The 16,813-nt window shown below is 43.1% G+C and overlaps 1 protein-coding gene across 4 annotated transcripts in view; it reads left to right on the plus strand.

The window, feature by feature from the left end:
* LOC105473558 (dynein axonemal heavy chain 9) overlaps window positions 1-16,813 on the plus strand; it is a 377,165-nt gene that overhangs the window by 157,146 nt on the left and 203,206 nt on the right. For all 4 annotated transcript variants that reach the window (XM_071082354.1, XM_011727370.3, XM_011727373.3 and 1 more), the window contains 4 exons: window positions 1,722-1,849; window positions 5,145-5,253; window positions 7,369-7,516; window positions 13,338-13,512. In XM_071082354.1, coding sequence (XP_070938455.1) covers window positions 1,722-1,849; window positions 5,145-5,253; window positions 7,369-7,516; window positions 13,338-13,512 — 560 coding nt within the window. The remainder of the gene's footprint in view (window positions 1-1,721; window positions 1,850-5,144; window positions 5,254-7,368; window positions 7,517-13,337; window positions 13,513-16,813) is intronic.

Below are 16,813 nucleotides of genomic sequence, written 5' to 3' on the forward strand. Positions count from 1 at the left end.
ATAATATGTTTTGACCAAGTAAAATCCATTCCATGAATGGAAGGATAGAGCAATTATTTTTAACAGTATTAACATAAAACATTGACAAATTAAAGGGGAAAATTATTTGATCACTAAATAGATACTTAAAATGCAATTCATTCCTAATAGAAAATTCTAAGTAAAGTAGGAATAGAAGGAAGCCCCTAAAATATACTAAATGCTCTGTACCTAAAGCTGAAATGAAAATAAAGTCATTCTGAATAATGATACCGTAAATTTCCATGAAAAATAAGGAACAAGTCAGGGATGCTTATTGTCAACATTATTGCTTATTGGGGTTCTAGAAAATGCAATAGGACAAGAAAATGGAATAGATGGAATAAATCATAGGAAAGAAAAAATAAATTAGAGGAAAGGAGAGAAATTATTGTTTTATTACGCAACTTTATACCTAGAAAATTTATGAGACATTACTGAAAAATTACTAGAATTAATAAGAAAGTTCATTAAAGGCAATTGAACATAAAGTAAATACACAAAATTTGGTAACTTTTCTCAATACTGGTAAGAGTCAACTAAAAATAGAAGTGCAGGAGGAGAAAATTCATTTCACAGTAGCAATAAAAATCATGACATATTTAGGAACACATTTAACCAAAGACATGTATTTTAAAAGCTGTAAAAATGGGCCGGGCGCGGTGGCTCAAGCCTGTAATCCCAGCACTTTGGGAGGCCGAGACGGGCGGATCACGAGGTCAGGAGATCGAGACCATCCTGGTTAACACGGTGAAACCCCGTCTCTACTAAAAAATACAAAAAACTAGCCGGGCGAAGTGGCGGGCGCCTGTAGTCCCAGCTACTCGGGAGGCTGAGGCAGGAGAATGGCGTGAACCTGGGAGGCGGAGCTTGCAGTGAGCTGAGATCCAGCCACTGCACTCCAGCCTGGGTGACAGAGCGAGACTCCGTCTCAAAAAAAAAAAAAAAAAAAAAGCATATGTGAATAAATGAACAGACATGCCATACTATTAACTGGGGAAATTTAATGTCATAAAAATCAATTTTGCCCAAATTAATATGTAAATTTCAGGTAATGACAATTAGAATCAGATGAGCCTCTTTCCAAAGCCTGGGTTTGGCAAGATTCACCAAGACTGCAATTACAAAGCATGAAAATGCTACCTTAAAAAGTTTAATGTAGTTTCATCATGTCATAGTTACTTGCTGAAATGACTCACTTTGTCGCTTGAAAAGCTAGTACTATGAGGCATTGTTCTTGTTCTTGTTGATGTTATGAAAAGTTAGACTAAAGCACAGGGAAAATGCACCTTGGGCACTGCCAGGTTTTTGCAAAGCAAGATATAAAACCAGGTCTGCATCCGGGCCAGCATGGTGAAACCGCGTCACTACTAAAAATACAAAAAAAATTAGCTGGGTGTGGTGGCACGTGCCTGTAGTCCCAGCTACTCAGGAGGCTGAGGCAGGAGAAGCACTTGAACCCGGGAGGCAGAGGTTGCAGTGAGCTGAAATCACACCATTACACTCCAGCCTGGCAACAGAGCAAGACTCTATCTAAAAAAAAATAAAGTAAAATAAAATAAAAATAAAACCAGGTCTGATCTGCCTTTGCATGTTCCACGTACACCTCCTTCTGTGTGTTGTAGCTAAAAGGGGAAAGCTATGTTTAAGTGAAAGAGGATTAATGATGAAATGGAAAATAAGGTATCAGTGGTTCCTTTTAGGATTGTTCTCTTCCATCATGCGGGAGCTTGCCAACATCACCCATGATGGGCCCAAGTGGATTTTACTGGATGGCGACATAGATCCAATGTGGATTGAGTCCCTGAATACTGTCATGGATGATAACAAGGTATGAAATTGGGGGAGATCCCTAGATCATTTCTAATCATCTGTGAAACCAGTCACCCAGTGTGGCAGGCGTATTTGCAAATCTAGATTCCACATGATGGCTGGCTCAGAATAAGGAACTCCCAGCACCCTGGGAGGCCAAGGTGGGCAGATCACCTGAGGTCAGGAGTTCAAGACCAACCTGGCCAACATGGTGAAACCCCATCTCTACGAAAAATACAAAAAAATAGGGCATTGTGGTAGACGCCTGTAATCCCAGCTACTCAGGAGGCTGAGGCAGGAGAATTGCTTGAACCCGGTAGGCAGAGATTGCAGTGAGCCAAGATCACGCCATGGCACTCCAGCCTGGGCAACAAGAGTGAAACTCCATCTCAAAAAACTAACTGGTGACTGTTAAGCTGGTGGCTGTTCCTAAACTTGTTCAGAGAGCATGTCCAGATTACAAGTTTTAAAATGCCTTCAACATTTACAGGATTGTTCGAATAAAAGTATGCTCTCCTGGAGAGACTACTTGATTTTTTTTTAACTTTTAGGTTTGAGGACACATGTGCAGGTTTGTTACATAGGCAAACTCATGTCACAGGGGTTTGTTGTACACATTGTTTCATCACCCAGGTACTAAGTTCAGTACCCAATAGTTACATTTTCTGCACCTCTCCCTCCCCCTACCTTGTGCCCTCAAGGGGGCTCCAGTGTCCTGTCTGTTGTTCCCTTCTTTGTGTTCACGAGTTCTCATCATTTAGCTCCCACTTATAAATGAGAACATGTAGCATTTGGTCTTCTGTTCCTGCATTAGTTTGCTAAGGTAATGGTCTCCTGCTCCATCCATATTCCCACAAAAAAGAACATGATCTCATTCTTTTTATGGCTGCATAATATTCCATAGTGTGTATGTACCACATTTTCTTTATCTAATCTGTCATTGATGGGCATTTAGGTTGGTTCAATGTCTTTGCCATTGTGAAGAGTGTGGCAATAAACATTTGCGTGCATGTGTCTTTATAGTAGAATGATTTATATTCCTCTGGATATATGTCCAGTAATGAAATAGCTGGGTCGAACAGTAGTTCTGTTTTTAGCTCTTGAGGAGTCACCAAACTGGTTTCCACAATGGTTAAACTAATTTACACTCCCACCAACAGTGTATAAGTGTTCCCTTTTCTCCACAACCTCACCAGCATCTGTTCTTTTTTGATATTTTAGTAATAGCAATTCTGACTGGTGTGAGATGGAATCTCATTGTGGTTTTGATTTGCATTTCTCTCATAATCAGTGATGTTGAGATTTTTTTCATATGCTTTTTGGCCACATGTATGTCTTCTTTAGAGAAGTTTCTGTTCATGTTCTTTGTCCACTTTGTCATAGTGTTATTTGTTTGTTTGTCATAAGTTTGCTTAAGTTCCTTATAGATGCTGGATATTAGACATTTGTCAGATGCATGGTTTGCAAATATTTTTTCCCATTCTTTAGGTTGTCTGTTCACTCTGTTGATCATTTCCTTTGCTGTGCAGAAGCTCTTTAGTTTAATTAGATCCCATTTGTCAATTTTGCATTTGTTGCAATGACTTTTGGCATCTTTGTCATTAAATCTTCGCTCCTTCTTATGGCCAAGATGGTATTGCCTAGGTTGTCTTCCAGGGCTTTTATAGTTTTGGATTTACATTTAAGTTTTTAATCCTCTTGAGTTAATCTTTATATATCATGTAAAGAAGGGGGCCAGTTTCAGTCTTCTGCATATGGCTAGCCAGTTATCCCAGCAATGTGTATTAAATAGGCATTTCTTCCCCCATTGCTTGTTTTTGTCAGCTTTGTTGAAGATTAGATGGTCACAGGTGTGCAGCCTTGTTTCTGGGCTTTCTATTCTATTCCATTGATCTATGTGTCTGTTTTGGTACCAGTACCACACTGTTTTGGTTACTGTCACCCTGTCGTGTAGTTTGAAGTCAGGTAACATGATGCCTCCAGCCTTGTAGTTTTTTGTTTTGTTTTGTTTTGTTTTTGTTTTTTGTTTTGCTTATAATTGCCTTAGTTATTCTGGCTCTTTTTTGGTTCCATATGAATTTTAAAATAGATTTTCTAGTTCTATGAAGAATGTCATTGGTAGTTTAGTAGGAATAGCATTGAATCTATAAATTGCTTTGGGCAGTATGGTCATTTTAATGATTTTGATTCTTCCTATCCATGAACATGGGATATTTTTCCATTTGTTTGTGTAATCTCTGATTTTTTTAAGCAGAGTTTTGAAATTCTTTTTGTAGGGATCATTCATGAAGTACTATTATAAAAGGAACAGTATTAATATGAAATGTAAGTTATTTTCTTTTAAGAGTTCCATTGTTCCAGTATGGTCTAGTTCATTCAAATCATTGACATCACTTTAAACTGTTTAGATAACTTTTTTTTGTGATTCAACACACATACACACATATACACACAGGGGTGGTGGTGGAGAGTGTATAGGAAGAAAGAGAGGATTTTTGTAGAAAATTTAGAAAATACTAATTATCACAAAGAAGGAATGTATTTGTTCATTTTCACACTACTGATAAAGACATACCGGAAACTGGGTAATTTATAAAGAAAAGGAGGTTTAATGAACTCACAGTTCCACATAAATGAGGAGGCCTCACAATCATGGCAGAAGGCGAAAGGCATGTCTTACATGGCAGCAGACAAGAGAGAATGAGAGCCAAGTGAAAGGGGTTTCCCCTTATAAAACCACCAGATCGACTGGGTGACTCATGCCTGTTAGCACTCTGGGGAGCCGAGGTGGGCAGATCACGAGGTCAGGAGATCGAGACCATCCTGGCTAACACAGTGAAATCCCATCTCTACTAAAAATACAAAAAATTAGCCTGGCATGGTGGCGGGCACCTGTAGTTTCAGCTACTCAGGAGGCTGAGGCAGGAGAATGGCGTGAACCGAGGAGGCAGAGCTTGCAGTGAGCCGAGATCATGCCACTGCACTCTAGCCTGGGTGACAGAGTGAGACTCCGTCAAAAAAAAAAAAAAAAAAAAAAAAATCAGATTTTGTGAGACTCACTCACAACCATGAGAACAGTGTAGGGGAAACCACTCCCATGATTCAATTATCTCCCACTGGGTCCCTCCCACAACACATGGGAATTATGGGAGCTACAATTCAAGATGAGATTTGGGTGGGGACATGGTCAAACCATATCAAGGAAATAATTATCCATAATCCCAACCAAACCAATAACAATCAGCCAAATCCCCACAGGCTGGCAAGGCACTTACCTCCTTCCTCACTGGCATGCCCTTCCCTGTTGTTTCCAGGTGCTGACATTGGCCAGCAATGAGAGGATTCCTCTGAACCCCACCATGAAGCTCCTCTTTGAGATCAGCCACCTGCGCACAGCCACTCCAGCAACTGTCTCTAGAGCAGGTACGGCCCAAGAAGGGAAGAACCACAAAGCTACTCCACTTAGGCATGTGCCTCTCGCTTCACACGTAGTTCTGCTGACTCAGAAGGAATCTCCACATGGGAGCCAGAAGCCTGACGTGCAGTTTTGTGAATTTGGAAATGTTGTGGGAATAAGAAGGGAAAGAGCTTTTGAGCTGCACAATTATCCTCTGCACAGAAGTGTCCAACTTAGGCTACTTTTAGGCCAGTTCTAGCCTCCCCGTCAATGGAGATGACCAAATATCACTGTTTCTCACTAACTCCTGGTGCAGAATTGTAGCTCTATACCTTAACTTTCCTCTGTCTCCACTGAACAAATTTATTAACAGAGACTGGAAGAGTTTTTTAAAAATTGTTTGGCAAAATCAAACTTAAAGAAGCAGGAGTAGAATGTCAGTTGCCAAAGGTGAGGGTTGGGGGGACAGGGCAGATGTTGGTCAATGGGTACAAAATTCCAGTTCTGCAGGATGAGTAAGTCCTAGAGATATGCTGTATAACACAGTGCCTATAGTTAACAATACTGTAGTGTGCACTTAAAAAAATTGTTGGGCCAGGCTTGGTGGCTCACACCTATCATCCCAGCAATTTATGAGGCTGGGATGGGCAGAGAGCTTGAGCCTGGGAGATTGAGACCAGCCTAGGCAACACACCAAAGCCCAATTACTACAAAAAAAAAATACAAAAAAGTGTTAAAGAGGCTAGATCTCATGTTAAGTGTTCTTAACACACACACACACACACACACACACACACACACACACTTTTGGAAGTGATGGATGTTTATTACCTTGATTGCGATAATAGTTTCACTGGTGTATGCATATGTCCAATTTCAAATAGTATACCTTAAATATGTACAGCTTTTTATATATCAATTATACTCCAATAAAGCTGTTAAAAAATAATATTAATGATAAAATAAAAGGAAATAAATAGTAAAATAAAATAATTTAAAAAGAGATCTTGTTTGGCCTCTACCGTAATATTACATTCCCTTTCAAGAACCTCTGCTAAAATTGGTGGACACAGGCCAGGAGAGTTGTCTCTCCTGTCCTAGGGATACTCTAACAAGAGTAACGAATTTCCACAAACTTGGGGCTTTTAAATCAACAGAAATGTATTTTCTCACATTTCTGGAAGTTGGACATCCAAAATCAAGGTCAGCAGGGCTGTGCTTCCTCTAAAGGCTTTAGGGGAGAATCTTTTCTTGCATCTCCCAGCTTGGATGTTCCTTGGCTTGTGGCCCCATAATGCCAGTCTCTGGCTTCTTCCCATGGCCTTCTCTTCTGTGTATGTCTCTCCCCTCTGTCTCTTATTAGGACACTTAGAAATGTTCCACCCAGATAACTCAGGATAGTCTCATCTCAACATCTTTAACTTAATTACATCTGCAAAGACTCTTTTTCTTTTTTCTTTTCTTTTTTTTAAGACAGAGTCTTACTCTGTTGCCCAGGCTGGAGTGCAGTGGCACGATCTCGGCTCACTGCAAGCTCTGCCTCCCGGGTTCAAGCCGTTCTTCTGCCTCAGCCTCCCAAGTAGCTGGGATGACAGATGTGTGCCACCATGCGCAGTTAATTTTTTGTATTTTTAGTAGAGACGGGGTTTCACCATATTGGCCAGACTGGTCTTGAAGTCCTGACTTCAGGTGATCCACCTGCCTCAGCCTCCCAAAGTGCTGGGATTATAGGCGTGAGCCACTGTGCCCAGCCTGCAAAGACCCTTTCTCTAAATAAGATCACACTGGCAGGTTCCAGGGGTCAGGACATGGCCTTGACTTTCGGGGGACCACCATTCAACCCACTACATACCCCCCACATTCCCATGACAAGTATCGCTGATCTGTCACAGCCTTCTTTCTTCCTGAGCCTGGACTTGGCCTTGGGATTCTCAAAGCTGCTCCCCATCTATCTATCACCAGTCCATTGGAGTTGTTCCTCAATAGCAGACCCATTTACCCTCTCACATCTCAGCCAAATCTCCTTTTCTTTTCAGTTCAGTCTTCTGTACATTTTCCAAACAGAGAAAATAACTCCCTGGGGTGAAAAATATACTGATGTATACGGAATATTCACCTAACTATATTCTCTGTGCTCACAGGGATCTTGTACATCAACCCAGCAGACTTGGGATGGAACCCTCCGGTGAGCAGCTGGATTGACAAGAGGGAAATCCAGACAGAGAGAGCCAACCTAACCATTCTGTTTGACAAGTATATTCCAACCTGCTTAGACACACTCAGAACCAGGTAGGCCAAGAAATAAGGAAGATAGAGAGTCAAAGCAGCAATTAAAAGCCCATCGGTTCATACTTGGTGTCCTGCTGATGTTCTGTCCTGCCCCAAAGTCAGATGTTCCCAGAGCAATGCCTCCAGGCATGGCAGAAGGCAGAGGGAACACACATTAGGATGGCTATGGGATGCCTGTTGTCAGCTCAGGCATGAAGTGAGGTGAGTGAAGAGAAGGAAGATTGAAAGTTCCTTTCGTGAGTGCCACGTGGGTATATCTGAGGGAGGCTGTGGGTTGTAGTATCAGATTATAATCCAGAGACTCAGATCCTTCTGTGTACAGGGCAAGCAGCTCTGCATTTGTAATAAATAATCCACAGGCCAGATCAACAGACCTAGGGGTGAAAATGGCACATGTTGGTGACCTGTGGGGCCCACTCCCTGTGCCTGGCTGTGTGCGTTCACAGCCCAGATAATGTGGAATGGGGTATAATGTACCATCTGACGGTCCTGCCCTGTTGGATATTGTGAGTTTACCTTTCCTCTTATAGGTTTGTAAAAGTAAGAGCAACAAGCCCTGATCACTTATCACTTATTACTAAGCAAGAACTTAATCACTCTTGACCAAGAGGATACTTATTACAGCGAGAATACTATCTGTGTCAGCACAGGGAGCTGCCCGTGGTTGGAACCTGCTTTTGTTTTACACTATTTTTTGTTGTTGTCGTTGTTACCATTTGACACATCATTCTGTGAAGCTGACACCCATCCCCATAGCGGAGGCAAGAATAGGCCCCTGAGGCTGGCGCTGTGAAGGCAGTGTGACTCAGAGCCCCATGAAGACACCACAGTTTAGGGTCAGGGTTATGTTTCCCGGAAACTAAAGTCTATCATTGCAGTTGATCCCTGCCTCTTTCTTCCTTGGCTTGTCAAGCATGGGATATGATTGTGCCTCCAATGATTTGCAAGCACGGAGGCCAAGGGGAAGGGAGCACTTCAGACTGCAGGAAACAATACTACAAGAGGGTGCCAGGCGCTCCCATTCCATATGCCCTGCCCATACCCCAAAAAATCCACTCCCATTCAAAGTGAATTTTGTATACTTAAAAATTGAGTTGCAGTCATGTAGGCGACATTGTGGTCTATCTTCGTTGTTTAATGAAACATTACTTTTGATTTCATAGTTTTTCTATTTCGGGGTCAATAATTATTCTTCCAACTCAACATATGTATAAGCCTTTGAAAAGCTTTTAGTCCCTGGGTAGCCCGTGGGCTCTGTGGCCTTGGGATGTCATGGGCTAAAGCAGCCCGTGGAGCTAACAGAGTCTGGAAGTGGAAAACAGTAGTTAATATCACAGATGGACTCGGGCAGCCAAGAGTTAGAAAACCAGAGAAGGGTAAGGTTTTAGGAAAATAGTCTATCCCTGGTTTTTTTGTTTGTTTTTTGGTTTTTGAGTTTTAAAATGCTTTTTAAAGTTTTATTTGTATAGATTTAGGGATAGAAGTGCAGTTGTGTTACAGGGATATATGGCGTAGTGGTGAAATCTGGCCCTTTAGTGCACCCACCACCTGAATAGCATACATTGTATCCAATGGGGGTATTTTATCCTCACCCCCCTGCCACCCTCCCACCTTTTGGAGTCTCTGGTGTTTATTATTTCACTCTGTATTTCCATATATACCTACTGTTTAGATCCCACTTACAAGTGAGAACAAACAGTTTTTGACTATCCATTTCGCAGTCATTTCGCTAAGGATAATGGACTCCAGTTCCATGCATGTTGCTGCAAAAGACATGATTTCATTCTTTTTTATGACTAAGTAGTATTCCATCTGGTATACGTAGATATATATACACACCATTTTTTTTTTTTTTTGAGTCATTGTCTTGCTCTGTCACCCAGGCTGGAGTGCAGTGGTGCGATCTTGGCTCACTGCAGCCTCCACCTCCTGGGTTCAAGCGATTCTCCTGCCTCAGCCTTCTGAGTAGCTGGGATTACAAGTGAGCATTACCATATCCAGCTAATTTTTTTTTTTTTTTTTTTTTTTTTTGTCAGAGTCTCGCTCTGTAGCCCAGGCTGGAGTGCAGTGGCGCAACCTCAACTCACTGCAACCTCTGCCTTCTGGGTTCAAGCGATTCTCCTGCCTCACCTTGCCAAGTAGCTGGGACTATAGGCATGTGCCACCACGCCCAGCTAATTTTTTGTATTTTTAGTAGAGACGGGGTTTCACCATATTGGCCAGGATGGTCTCAGTCTCTTGACCTCGTGATCCGCCCGCCTTGGCCTCCCAAAGTGCTGGGATTACAGGCGTGAGCCACTGCACCCGGCCTAATTTTTGTATTTTTAGTAGAGATGGGGTTTTGCCATGTTGGCCAGGCTGGTCTCAAACCCCTGACCTCAGGTGATCCGCCTGCCTCAGCATCCCAAAGTCCTGAGATTATAGGTGTAAACCACTGCATCCTGCCTACACCACCTTTTAAATTCAATTGTCTGTTGATGGAAACTCAGGTTGATTCCATGACTTCGCTATTGTGAATAGTGCTGCAATAAACAAGAGTACAAGTATCTTTTTGATAAAATAATTTCTTTTCCTTTGCATTCCCGTTCTTTAGGATTTTCCTGAGACGCTTGTCCCATATACCTTTAATTAAAAGTCTGCTATTTCTCACTGTGGACATTTAGAACAAGAGATGGCAAACTCGTGTGTCTTTGTGTGTGCATGTGTGCCGGTGCATGCACAAGCCTTTAAAACAGCTTTGAATATTCTGAGTGTATTAAGTCTATCCAGAGGCAACTCTCCCCGGAACTCTCTGCCCATTCTAGGTGTAATGTCTTTTCTTTCTTTTTTTTTTTTTTTCTTTTAAACAGAGTCTCGCTCTGTCGCCCAGGCTGGAGTGCAGTGGTGCAATCTCGGCTCACTGCAACCTCCGCCTCCGGGTTCAAGAGATTCTCCTGCCTCAGCCTCCGAGTAGCTGGGACTATAGGCGCCCACCACCACACCCAGCTAATTTTTGTATTTTTAGTAGAGACAGAGTTTCACCATGTTGGCCAGGGTGGTCTCAATCTCTTGACCTCGTGATCTGCCCTCCTGGGCCTCCCAAAGTGCTGGGATTACAGGCATAAGCCACCATGCCCGGCCGATGTCTTTTCATTCTCACAGCCATCCTGCCGATGAGGGAGTTGTGGCTCCACGATGCTCCCCTGGCATCATAGCCAGTTAGTAACAGACACTTGCTTTAAAGCCTTCCTTCTATTTTATGCAGTCACAGTGTTGTAATGCTCGCTTCATGTGGCCCTGTCACTACAAAGCCGTGTCATGTCAACAGATAATAACTTCTTATTAAATAAGCAGGCCCATAAGGGGCAATTATAAAACAGCTTTATTTTATTTCCTACTGTTCCTTTAAAACCATTATATGTGACTAGTTCTTCTCCTGCCCCTGCGTGAGATCTAGGTCAAGGTCTATGACTTTTCTGTATGACTTTTCTGATAAAAAGGCATCTGATCACTTCTAGTCACACAGTCATACATACACTTGTGTGTTAGGCCAGTGAAAATATAAAGAAACAAACTCCATTCATAATGGAGGCTTCTGCCCCACCCGCCTCAGCTCAGGACTGCAATGGGAAAGGGGCGTGTTTTTGACTTCTCTCCTTTCTCTGCCAGTGACCTACTCCCTGGCTATAACTTCTGACCCCTCGGCATAAAAGAGGGGTGGAGAGAAGAGGGGAAGGGGCAGGAGAAATCCTTACCTGACTGCAACTGGTGCGGCCTTAGTTGGTTGCCCCAACTGTGATAGATCTTGAAATCCGACTTCTTCTCTTTGGTAATTTTTGGGAACTCCTTGGCTCCTCCCCATCACTGGAAATCTTTCATCTGTTATTCTGGAAGAAAGTAACTGCTTCTCTAGCCAGTCAGGTCCCGCTCCTACACAAACCCCATCTGACTCACCTGATCCCTCAGCCAGCACTCAGACAACCCCTGCTGCACACAGTCCACACCTGGATTCCAGGAGATGCTTACCCCTTCTCTGCTTTGACAAACTGGAGCACAGGCTGCACCCGCAAGGGACCTCCCCACTCTCCACTGGGAGATCAGCAACTCTCAGGGGTTTTCCAGGCAAGGGTCCTTCACCAACTCGGAGTAATCCTACTGAAGCCCCTTTCCCTGGCTGTTAGGGGAAAGCAGCTACCTTCCCTGTGCAGGAGGGGACACTCGTTGCCTACCCCGAGCTCTCTCTAGTATTCTGAATGCTAGTTTCCAGGCCTTCCAGCATCTCCCGCTTTGTCCTCTGTGCTCTTGAGAGGGTGAGAAGCCAGGGTTGCAAAACCCTCTGCGAGTCCCACCTAAGTTGTCTGGAATCTCTGTTTGGAATAGAAGGGCAGTTGGCACATATCCTCTTTGTTATCCTCTCAGGCTTATCCAGCACTGAGCCTGAGAGAGTTGTGTTGTATCTGTCTTGTTACAAATACACATCAAACAAATGAGGGAACACCCGTCGAGGAGTCACTCTTCTCATCACTCATGGAAGTAATACCTAGACTGTTACACTCTAAAAACATCATAGCATTTGTTGTAAGAATTGCAACTAGATTCAAAACCAGCACAAATGCTAAAAAGTGAATGGTGTGCCATGCAACTCTGAGGTTCAGTGCTGGGAAATGACTGTTAAGGTGTCCATTGACAGTGCCGTATATGTTATGAAAACAGACTCTGCCTCCAGGCTGCCTGTGAACATGTCATCCTGTGGGAGGTGGCGATGTGGGCTGAGTGTGGGGGTACGCTGTGTACTCTGCAGATACATGTGGTATGATGAGGGTACCCATGGAAAGGAAAGTATGTGTGCGTGAGCTTGTGTATGCTCCTGCTGCACGGGGCATAGGATGTCTTTTGTGCATCTCTTGATATCTGCCTTTCAATTGAGGCCTCTAAAGCCAAGATTAAAAGTGCAAACACCAGGCCAGGGCAGGGTTACAGAGGTGTACTTTCAGTTGAAGAACTCCATTCAGTTCATCATGATTGTATAAAATAACCATCTGTCCTGGTCCACTCTACTTCCCAGATAAGATCCCGGCCCCAGAAAAAGTCTTTTTGGTGTTTTCAATGGAAGGAAACTTCTGAGGTGAAGAGGTAAAAGGGCAAGCCTCAGAATTGCACCCAAAGTGCCTCTTTAGGTGCTTTTTTTTTTTTTTTTTTTTTTTTTTTGACGGAGTCTCACTCTGTCACCCAGGCTGGAATGCAGTGGTGTGATCTTGGCTCACTGCAAGCTCTGCCTCCCGGGTTCACGCCATTCTCCTGCCTCAGCCTCCTGAGTAGCTGGGACTACAGGCACCCACCACTGCACCTGGCTAATTTTTTGTATTTTTAGTAGAGACAGGGTTTCACCGTGTTAGCCAGGATGGTCTCCATCTCCTGACCTCATGATCCTCCAGCCTCGGCCTCCCAAAGTGCTGGGATTACAGTTTAGGTGCTTTTTGACAGTTGCAGAAATTGTGAAACGCGCGAAAAAGTGGTTTTGCCTTGTTGCAAACACCTGGGTTTCCCAGGGACTGAGAGGGGATCATCAACAGAAGGAGAAGCACGCAGGGAGAGGGTGTCAAAGGAAAGGAGATGAGAAAGTCCTCAGGAGAGCTCTGGGCCCTTACTTCCTTACAAAGGAAGCTGGCACGAGAACAGCTGATGAGAATAAAGGCTTAAGTGGCGCTCTGGTCGTCTGTAATCCCAAAGAACTTGACAGGCCGTGAGTCCACTGAAACTGAGTGGTTCCATAGCTGTCCAACAGCACCACCAGAATGGAATATCCACTGTGTTTCAGATCCCCTCGGGTCTCTCTTTGCAGGTTTAAGAAAATCATTCCCATCCCAGAGCAGAGCATGGTTCAGATGGTGTGTCACCTTCTGGAATGTCTCCTGACCACGGAGGATATCCCTGCAGACTGCCCTAAGGAAATTTATGAGCATTATTTTGTGTTTGCTGCCATCTGGGCTTTCGGCGGAGCAATGGTCCAGGATCAGGTAAGGAGATATATTGAGTTCAACATCCACGTTGAAGTCTGTAGCAGCAAAACAATGATCCTTTAGCAAAGATTTGGAAGATAGGACAGCTAAATGTCAGAATGGACTTGAAAGCAGCAAACTATTTAGTCACCTACCTATTACTCTGCTAAAGACATCAGTCCCCCTAGCAAGCCCTCATAGTGTGAGATACATGAGGTCGTGGTGTGTTCAGAGCTTTTCCTTTTTGAGCTACTGAACATACCTTTGATTTCTTGGGAACTTATACAGTGTTTGAGTTTGAGCAACTGCTGGTATATATGCACTACTTTGCCAGGTGGTGTGTTTGTGGAGAAAGGGGTGGAAGGAGGCTGTGCTCTGGAAGCTTGAGTGGAAGGAAACCCTTCAGTTTTCTTAAAAACCTCTAGAACAAGGATGTACCACTCCCTACCAGGCCAGAGTTAACCATCATATCTCCATACCCACGAAACTCAAAGCTGTCCAGAGAACGTTGGACCAAAGTCTAATTAGCATCTAGGATTGGAAAACCAAAGTGGAATTTATCTCATACTGTTAACTGCTATAGTCTCATGTTGATTGGAAGAAGGGATATGTGGTTTGGAATATCTTTGCATCCTATCCCCTCACCCTTCTGGTATTTCTAGCCTTTTTCTTTACTTATTTTTCTCCAAATAAAAGATATTTTATCTAGAAAGAAAAACATTCAATATTATGCAAACCAGTCTTTTATAAACTGATGATAGCTATTATGCAATATTGCATGGCAATTAAGAACATGGACTGTGTTAGCAAATTTTAAGTATACAATAGAGTATTGTTACTATAGGAACTTTCTGGTACAGAAGATTTATTCATCTTGGACTTAATCATTTTTATAACCAAAACTTTGTACCCTTTGACCTATACCTTCCATTGCTCCCTCCCCCAGCCACTGGCAACCTCAATTCCTCTCTTCACTTCTGTGAATTGACTATTTTAGCTGCATCTTGTAAGTGGAATCATGTCAGATTTGTTCTTCTGTGCCTGGCTTATTTCACCTAGCATGACAATCTCCAGGTTCATCACGTTGTTGCAAATGGAAAGATTTCCTTTTTCTTAAAAAAAGAAAAAAAAGAAAAAAGAAAGATTTCTAAGAGGGAAGATAAATCTTACATCAAATGTTCTTAGCACAAAACAACAATAACAATAATAGTAACGATGATAAATAAGAGCATGGAAGGGAACTTTGAAGGTGATATGGAGGTTTATGCTTAGACTGTGGTGATGGTTTCACAAGTATATTCTAAACTCATCACATCGTATGGGTTAAATATGTACAGGTTTTGTATATCAGTCATACTACCATAAAGTGATTTTTAAAAATCAATGAGAAAAGCAAAAAATAAAAATAAAAAAGAACATGAACTATGGATTTGAACTGTAACTCTGCCCCTATTATCTGGGGAACCTTAGTCAAGTAACTTAACCTCTCTCTACCTTACTCTCGCCATGTTCACAAAGGATAATGATGGGGTACCCAGCTCCTAGGAGGGTGGTGAGGATTAAGTTGAATGCATACTGTTCTAATCACTCAGCATGAATCTATGCAAGGTACTTAGCACAACCCATGGGTGTTTATTATTAATATTCTTCTAGTAAAAATATTCGGTTCCATAGCAAGTATCTGCTGCCTCTCTTGCAACAGGGGATCAGACCAAGCTGTAATTGTTAGAAAGTTATGATTTACCCTTTTCAGTCTGGATTGATTGTGAGCCTCTTTCAAAGAAAAGTAGAAAGTTTCAGCCTCCTCCGGCAAAATCATGTTCTAGAAATCCAAAATGAAAGTGAACTTGGACACAAAAGAATTAGCAATTAACTTCTTTTTCATTTTCAAGGGCCCTGGCTGTTAACATCCGTCCTACCACCCATCACTCCCTGATGTGTTCTTTGGTGCTCAAAATTCAGAAAGCAGCTCTCACAGTCTCTCAGGAAGTGCACCTTTCTCTACCGCCCTCCCCAGAGCCGGATGCCCTGGAGGCAGAAAGGGAAATCTCCAAGGACAGGAGGATAGATGAACCAGGAGTTCGACATCTGAGAATTTTCTGCTGTCTGTTCTGTAGTCTTTGGAGCTTCTCTGTGGACTACTTCTTTGACAGCTTTACGTTTCCCCTTTGAGGCAAGGAAGCAGAGATTTCAGCAGGATGGATGAGACCTGGCTGAACTGCACAGAAATCCCAAATGCATAGGTTATTACTCCCCATCAAATGCAGTCTCTGACCTGGGGCTGGCAAAATGTCAGACAGCGACCACTGGGCTTCTCTCTCGTATTGATGCTGAGCAGGCAGTGGGGTAACAGGATGAAAATATGTGATCAATTTTTCTAACTCTGGGTATAAAAATTTAAATCCCCTCAAGCCTTTTAAAAGCCCCGGAGAAAGCATCCCTCCAGGCGTCCTGGGCACTGGAGCACTTGAAGTAATCGACAGCCCTGCCGGCAACCTGGGGAGACGACAAGGGAGAAAGCTTTTAGCAGCAGGGCACATCCCAGACCCCTACACAGCCTGCATTAAAGCTAAACACCAAAAGTAGTGCTGTAAATTGGAAGGTAGGAATTTCGCCAACATATTCACATCAGGAACACCAATGGTGCTTACATTGAAAAAACTTTCATAAAAGCAGAACAGAACTACAAAAAAAACTCTCAGAAACATGAGGTGGAGAAAACACCAGATTGTGAGACTGACAACCTGAGTTCAACTCCCAATTCTGTCTTTTCATAAAACCCCACTTTATAAAATAGGAATAATTTTAAGTAACCAGGATAACCCATAGCATTGTGAAAATGAAGCGAAGTAACACTGGATTCCCAACTCTACCACAGTATGCCAGTAAAGTCCTCATGTCCTCCAGGTTAAAGGGCAGAAAGAAAACAGTGAACTGTCAGAGCCCAAGGGATATGGGGATTTCAGAAGGGACCATGCTGAAGAGATACCATGGAGTGGAATTAAGATAGGATCATTGGGCTGGGCGCAGGGGCTCAGGCCTGTAATCCCAGCACTTTGGGAGACCAAGGCAGGTGGATCACGAGGTCCATAGTTCAAGACCAGCCTAGACAATATGGTGAAACCCCGTCTCTACTAAAAATATAAGAAGTTAGCCAGGCTTGGGCATGGTGGTGGGCGCCTGTAGTCCCAGCTGCTTGAACCCGGGAGGCGGAGGTTGCTGTGAGCTGAGATCACGCCACTGCACTCCAGCCTAGGCGACAGAGTGAGACTCCAGGCTCCAAAAAAAAAAAAAAAAGAAAAAAGAAAAAGTAAAAGAA

Source organism: Macaca nemestrina, chromosome 17 (assembly GCF_043159975.1).
Source record: "Macaca nemestrina isolate mMacNem1 chromosome 17, mMacNem.hap1, whole genome shotgun sequence".
Lineage (NCBI taxonomy): Eukaryota > Metazoa > Chordata > Mammalia > Primates > Cercopithecidae > Macaca > Macaca nemestrina.